Source organism: Gavialis gangeticus, unplaced genomic scaffold (assembly GCF_001723915.1).
Source record: "Gavialis gangeticus isolate Ggan-Ray unplaced genomic scaffold, GavGan_comp1, whole genome shotgun sequence".
In the NCBI taxonomy this organism is placed as follows: Eukaryota; Metazoa; Chordata; order Crocodylia; family Gavialidae; genus Gavialis; species Gavialis gangeticus.
The window spans coordinates 177,463,806-177,471,548 of record NW_017729024.1 but is presented as its reverse complement, the minus strand read 5'-3'; the positions used below and the strand labels follow the sequence as shown (position 1 = coordinate 177,471,548).

The 7,743-nt window shown below is 41.7% G+C and overlaps 1 protein-coding gene across 6 annotated transcripts in view; it reads right to left on the bottom strand.

The window, feature by feature from the left end:
• Positions 1–7,743, bottom strand: part of KATNAL2 (katanin catalytic subunit A1 like 2) — a 76,231-nt gene that overhangs the window by 52,849 nt on the left and 15,639 nt on the right. For 3 of the 6 annotated variants that reach the window (XM_019518135.1, XM_019518129.1, XM_019518134.1), the window contains 5 exons: positions 6,322–6,488; positions 3,361–3,403; positions 2,762–2,891; positions 1,497–1,595; positions 806–904 (listed from right to left, as the gene is read on the bottom strand). In XM_019518135.1, the coding sequence (XP_019373680.1) occupies positions 806–904; positions 1,497–1,595; positions 2,762–2,891; positions 3,361–3,403; positions 6,322–6,488 (538 nt within the window). The remainder of the gene's footprint in view (positions 1–805; positions 905–1,496; positions 1,596–2,761; positions 2,892–3,360; positions 3,404–6,321; positions 6,489–7,743) is intronic. The other 3 variants (XM_019518130.1, XM_019518133.1, XM_019518132.1) reach the window with 3 other exon arrangements.

Sequence of the window (7,743 nt, the reverse complement as noted above, 5' to 3'; positions counted from 1 at the left end):
ATCACAAATGTGCTCCTTGATGATCTTCTCAAAGAGTTTCCCCAGGATTGAGGTAAGACTGACGGGCCTATAGTTGCCCGGGTCCTCCCTCTTCCCTTTCTTGAAGATGGGGACCACATTTGCTACCTTCCAATCATCTGGCACCTGGCCCAAGCACCACGATAGCTCATAGAGCCATGCCAGGGGCCCTGCAATAACCCAATATCATATTGCCTTGCGTGTTGTTTTAAAGGAAGATGTTCTTTTCAAGCATAATAGTACAGATAGGCAGGCACTGGGTGAGAAGGACTGATTTTGCTATCAGTGCTGGCTTGTGGTAGGGAGTGGTGACCTTGACTGCAGATCTCTACTCCAAATATTTAAAGTATGCTCAAGGAGGAGCTGACAGACGGCAGCATCTTGACAAATTCAGTGAGACAGGAGACTCCTGCCTGTATCCTGAAGACAGAGGGGGATATTCTGTTCCCACTGAAGTGAATGACAAAGTGCCCAGTGACTTCAGTGGTACCAGGATTTCACCCAGAGTTATTCTTTGGAGCTATGGCAGTTCAGCTATATATGTGAACTTTATTATACAATTTGTATGCTCCATTCAGGGAGTACATAACTGTCAACAAATTAGGCTTATATTAAGTGTCAGTGTCCACCCTACAAGGAAATAAGCTACACTAGAAGTCCAAACGAGTCTTTGGTATCAAAAGCCAGGACAGTATTATTATGGCATTTTGCTTTAGTTCTGTTCCCAGTTGTATACTTCAATGAACAGTTAAAGTTCACTTGGTCTGAGGGAAACATAAGCACTTACAGAAGGATCTGGATCATAGTTAAGGCTGTTTAAGGCTATTTCATTTGATGATCCTTTGATGGCGTCTTGAATCATCCCACGGAAGTCAATTAATTGGCCCTTAAGGAAAGAGGGGCAATGTCATAAGCTTTAATAACTCCTAAACAGAGGTTCATTCTACAATTTAAATCAGCAGGAATTACAAAGAATAAAGCCAGCTTAGCAGGAAAACAGCTCTACACCTACAAAAGGCAACAGGCATAACTGAGGGCAGAGTTTAGCCATGAAAGCTTGCTGTCAGTCACACATGAAATCAGCTGAGGCTGTGGCAAAAGAAACCAGCTCTCCTAACGTTCAGTGCCATGCTTTAAGTACAAAACCATCTATCCAGTATTTTCAAGCAATGTAAAAAGATTCTACATCCAGGTTTCATTTCTGCTATGCAGAGGGGGCTCTGAAATATGCACTCTTGCTTGTCTAGCCTATTTTAAATATGGTTTCTAAGCAGAGTCCAAAATGGAGTAAGGATTAAAGTTACCATCCAAAGTACATATAGTGAAGCACTCAGACAGTCCCTCAACAGCAGTATTTTATATAAACATGTACAAAAGAGGCTCATGTCAGTCTTTTGCTTACAGCTTCAGGGTCTTTTAGTCATACACATTCCCACAACAACTCACAGATGTATTTTGTGTATATATTTTCTACCAACCCTCCTTGGATGACCGCTTTCTCCTCCACCACTTCTGTTTATTGAAGATATGTTTAAGCCAAAATCAGATTGCTCCAGAGTAAGTGTGTGGTCATGCTCCTAATGAACAAGCAAATTTAAAATATGTGTTGTCAAGCAGATGAATTTTAGACATCACTCTTCACACATGCCCGGATGATTACTTTTCCCAGCTGATCGGTTATTTTTGCCAATTCAATGGAATATACGTTTGTGTGCTAACACAGGACGTTACAATGGGCTCCTTTAAACCTCAGTTCATTTGGCTGCTGAAAGCAATGAAAACAACCACAGTTCTGGCACTCAATATTTATTCATTTCCTGGGCAAAGAATTTTCTGTATAGTAAGGAAAAACTGCATACTACTGTAGTTAGTAATAAGAAGAAACCTTTACGTCCACCATGAACTGAGCACCAGAATACAATAGGAATAATGGTTGTGACTAGGAATGCAGATAGAATAGTCAGTGCGTCTGCTTAAATGCAACTCAGGGACATTTTAAGGTTTTAAGTTAGCCCTATTACTGAAGACTGCTACTGAAGTTTTCTTTGAAGCTTTATTGATAAAAAACATAGAAGCGGCCATGAGAGCCAGCCTCCGCACAGACATGTATACAAGGATTTTTAAGTAAAAAAATAGCTCTCAGTCACTTCTCCAGTGCCCAAAGATAATGAAAGGTACCAAACTGGCTTGTTCTGACTGGCCAGAAGCCTGCTGTTTCTGCTCTCTGCAGCTTAATTCATCTTCATGCCATGTAAGTAACAAAGCAGTGACCCCAGGAGCCTGTACTCTCAGACCAGCTTCACAGAGCAGAAAACTGTGGTAAAAAATTACATCCCACAACTCAGATGCATGAGACTGGATTACATGAATGTGCCTGTGACTGAGGCTGGACATCCTATTTGTTCTTCCTTGGTCTGTAATCTTCATTCTGTCTGGCACCATATGACAAATCCTTAAAACTAGAATTAATGAAAGACTCGTTCTGACTTAGGTGGGTGCTGCATCAGGCCTCATACAACATACTCTCGTCTTTCATTTCTTCTCTGTGCCTCTTTCCCACCTTCCTACCCAGACTGCTTTTCCCACTGGAAGCTTATAGCGGTTACATTTAATTTACACAACTGGTGAAACTCTTGATAAGAAAGCCCCAAATGTTTTCTCGTCACTTACTGACTGATCTACAGTCCAAACTAGAATCAATATCAACGGCAACTGTAACAGTTAGGGTAGAATACACTTGAACCTGTTTGGGGGTATTCTTGCTAGATGGTTTAGGCTCGGCTGTCCTTCCAGATGAAGTTTTTGATAATGGCCGCTGCACTGTTTGATGATGGTTGATCCTAGGGAGATTATGAGAAGAGCTACTTGCTGTCCTAGGATATAAAAAGCCTTTCAGGATATGAATTTTAACTTCTCATTTTCTTGCCAACAGGTCTCTAAATATTGAAAGATTCAAAATTGGGATTTTCAAAAAAGCACAGTGTTGACCGAATTTTTCTCCCACTGAACTTATGATCTGATCTCAGTGGAAGCAAAGTTCAATGCAGAGTGCTTTTTAAAATCCCACCCTAACACTTTATGTGCAACAATGAGGGGATTTTTCAGAAACATTAGCAAACTCTCCACATATCACTTTGGAAAACAGCACACAGTCTGAGCAAGAATTCTGTTCAGTTTTAAAACAAGATGCTAAGATCTCACCATTTAGTTTGCAGCATGATTTCATGCTAAGCACAGCTTTACGTTGGCTACATATTTTCAGAGCATCACGTAACTAAATGGATATTACTCTTTGGGAAAAACATTCTACCCTGTGTTCAAGCCAAGTGACATTTCTCTTACCTTCGTGGTCTCCCTCCATTTCTTAGCTGTTGCTTATTTTCTGCTATGGCAAAATAAATGTTGAAATAAGATATTAGGAGAGGAAAGTCATGGTCAGGAGACAAGGACAGTTTGATAAACTTCCTTTTAAAAACATTTTTGTACAAACCTAGTGATTTTGGAAGGCCCACGTGAAAAGTTCAGGACTGTTTATGCAGGACTCTTTAGTTTTCCCTTTCTGTAACATGTACAAAACATCCTTGGGGGGCAATCTGAAACCAGGAAAGTGCCCTATTCACTGGATTGGAGAGTCGTGCTCACTCTTGCTCTTCCTATCTGGCCCAATTCATCTTGCCTTCTTTGCTGCTCAGTGGCCCAGCTTCAAGGGTGGGAAAGGGCTATCAACCCAGTCTATCCCAGACTTCAGGGAACTCTTGTCAGAAGTGAGAGATGTGGATTTGAGCCCCATCAGGTTGATGAAGGACTTGACACCACTTCCTACTTTCATGGCAAGCATTTTGGCTACCAGTTTGTCTTATAAAAGGCAGATAGCACCACCATTTCCCCTTCCTCCAGCCATGTTTTTGAATGAAAGTGGACTTGGTTTGCTGGATAGACTAGAAGTCTTGGGCCCAACACTCTTTTGCTAAGACTTCAGCAAAACCTTGGCTCAACAAAGCCTAAGCTTCTAGATGACCTCACCATCTTTGCCCTCTCTCCTCTTTAGTTTAATAAGGTCTCAGCTCCTAATCATGTTTTTCCCCTTCCACTCCCTTCCTAGAAGGTGCCAGAATAAGGCAGTACCAGGCCTGGTTAGCTTGTCCAAAATAATGAGCAGGGAGTATTGCAGCCTTTGCAGATCACACCTGGAAGATGATAAATCAAGTAACATCTTCAACAAAGATAGGGGGATATGAAGGGAGGTTTAACAATAAAGGGATAATTAATTGGTACCCATACAAAAGTAGAGAGAGGTAATTATCTGCACTGGTCTGAAGTCAGTCAGAAGGCAGGGCAGGGTGGCATCTCAGAGACTAATTCATTCAAAGAAGCATAAACACTTATAGGAAACAGCCTACTTCATCAGAAGCATCTGATGAAATAGACTGTTGCCTACAAAAATGTATGCCTCTCTGAACAAGTTAGTTTCTAAGGTGCCATCCTGCCCTGTCGTATACCAAAGTGGTGAAATAGGGTACACCTCCACATGGTAAGTAGTTTCTATAGGTATTCAATGTATAACCAAGGTATAAAAGATGTTTATACATTGGATGTGTAAGCACCTATGCACTTCCCCTTTGCTAGCTGGTTCGATCAACTGGCTGACAGCAGTTAAGGGCTGTTAAGTTACACTCACTGTGTCATTTCTGTAAGCTTAATATATACTACATGTAGTAAACCAGGGATGAAGCTGAACTGTGCAGGGCTGGGGCCTTGCCAGCCCAGTCGCTTGTAACACAGGTGCTGCACCTGGTGCTGATGCAGTAGTGTTAGTATGTTAGGTGTGCTTCAAGTCTGGTTCATAGATCCCAAATGGGCATACCAGGCACATCAGCACGGCTGAGTAGCTTGGTGCCTAGACAGCAGTGCTTCTGCACTTGTGCAGCAGCAGAACTTTGGGTGCCTAGTGATCCTTCCTGGTAAAAATTCAACACAGCAGAGGTTAGGAGTGTGTTTAAAGGGTCACCTGCTTGGATTTGGATACCTGGATTCTTGCTTAGTCTTCTGGGTCAAAGGCCTACTTTGGATCAGTAAGCGTATCAGAATGCAGCCTTAAGCATGATTTAACAAATGCTTTGTACCAGGAACTGTGACCTCTGCTTGATTTTTAATTAATTCCCCTATTTATGCAAATGGAGGATTCTTTTTCTTTTCTGACTGCAAAGCACAAGACCCTGGCTGTACATCTTGCTCTCATGCAGATAACATTTGCTTCCAGCCAGTTTTGATCTTTTACAAAATTTACATCACAGTGAATGTCAACACAACTGGTAGTTTTCAAAAGCATTTTATCCATATAAAAATAGTAACACTTATATGCTTCAGTGGTGTCCCATTTACCTGGGACCTTCACAGTTCCCCACAGGCTTTTGAAACAACTCAAGTGGCTTGGCAGCATTTCTGTCTCACTTAGCTCCTTCCCTAACAATTCGTTTCATGTATTCAAAGACAGAGATATGGAGAAATCAGTGTCTCATTCACATCTTCCTAACTCTGCTTTTTCTTTTATCATGCTTCTCATCATCCCCCGTAAGCAAACCTGCTGCATCCCACTTCAACAGCATTCAAGCTCTCAGTATCACCTCAAACATGCCTTTGTTCTGACACGTCTCATTCTGTCCTGCTTTTGCTTGTTCCTGTGGATTCCCTTTGAAGCAATGGCTTGTTATGAATCTGGCATGTAGCATGCAGGGTAAAGCACCATGTATGTCTATGTTGCTATAAGTAGATATCAAAGCAGTTTTAGGAAGATGCATAAACATCATCGCTCCTATTAAAAATCATAGAAATACAGGGTTGAAAGGGAAGATCACCTGCTCCAACCCCTGCACAGATACAGGATAAGCTGTTCCTAAATCACACTAGACAGATGCCTTTTCAACCTCCCCTTGAAAACTGTCAGCAAGTGAGAGGAGATTCCATAGCTTCCCTAAGCAGCTTGTTCCATCATTTCAGAGAAGGGCAGGCAGAAGAAGGAACATTCCCCAGGTCTCGCAGTGCCTAGTTTTGTGCTCTAACCACTAAACCTCTAGCTCTATAACAATTTGAAAACTTGAGCCAGGTGGAAGCAAGATTAAACAAGGAGACGCTTAAAAAGCACGCTTCATAGAGAGACCTGATGAAAAATGTCTTGCATTTGAAAGTTTGTCAAACTTTATCCCAATTACATAGGTAGTCCAATACCAGACATCACCCATCACCCTTGCCTCTTTCATATATGATACGGATAAAAAGCTTTCTTTCTGGAACACAACTACATACCGGTGTCTTGGATCTTTTTGGTAATTTTAGGGTATTTTTGGAATTTGACATAGTAATAGCTTTCATATTCCATCAAAATAGTCTCAAGATCAACGTTGTCACAAACTTCAAAGCCGCGTAAACCTAATTTGGTTTCTTGTTCCAAAGCATTTGCAGCATCAATATACCTAGTATTTTCAAAAGAACAAAGAAAATAAAGCTGAATGTCATGTTACCATTTTTTGAGCGAAAAGTAGGAAATAAACCTCTTACAGTTTAAACTGTAGCCTGTGCTGCATGACTAATAAACACTAGCAACCGGTAATCACTTTTCATCCATGTAGAGGCGGAACTAGGAAGCTTTGTGCCCTGGTCAGGAGTAGTGGTCAGGGCAGCAGGGGGAGCTGCCATTCTCATGCCCTAAGTTGGTACCCAGGGAAATGACATTTAAATGAGTTCCTGATTATACAAGATCTACACTGGTATAGCTGAGATTGTTATCAGGCCATCAAAGATAAAGGGATAAATATTCAAAAGGGATGTCTTCCAGTCTGGCCTGGTGTCAGTGCAAATTTGCCCTTGTATTTTTACAACCAAAAAATTAAATGTTGGTGCTAATACTTGAACCTACATTCTCAAACTCCTTCATTTCAAATATAAATGATGCCCACAGAGGCTGCAGAACAAACCTGTTATCTACCATTCAAACAGATTTAGGAATGAAGGTGCTGATTTAGTGCATCTGCAAATTACACCAGGAAATGGAAGGCCAAACAGTATGAAAATTTAACCTAATTACTTGTTCTAAGCTACTTAGGAAGTTGGTGAGAGTAGGAACAAAGATTTCAAAATCCCTAACCCCAGCTTATTCCCCTCTATTGTTATCCTTTCATACAAAACATTTCTTCAGCCTTTGGAAACATATGTGTGTACAAACCAATGTAACTCCCAGTAAGAGTACTGGAAACGTGTGTGTCCAAATCTTCTCATGCAAGAAAACAGCTTTGAATCTGGAAATTCAATGTTGCTATACCTGATGTTAACTCAGCTCCAGCCGCCCCTGTTATTCTCATCCATTTACATAAATATTGATATTTTTAATTCCTCAGACAGCAGCTCTCCTTATTCCAGATTTCTAGGGTAGTAAGGTTATTGTTGTTCACATTTTGAACTCCAGTGTCTAAACAAGGGTTGGGCAATTATTTGGGCCAAAGGGCCACTTAGGGAGGTTTGGTGAGGTGTCGCGAGCCAGGTCAGCACCACCTCCCCTGCCCCAGCAACAGCTCACCAAAACTGCTTAAGTGGTTCTGCCTTGTGCTTGGCTGGGCAGATGGGATGGGGCCGTGAGCAGGCAGGGCTGACATCACGGAGCTCTGAGTGCGGGGCCAGGGCCCAGGGTAGAGCTGTAGTCTGTTGCATACATGCCTATGACGGGCACCAGTT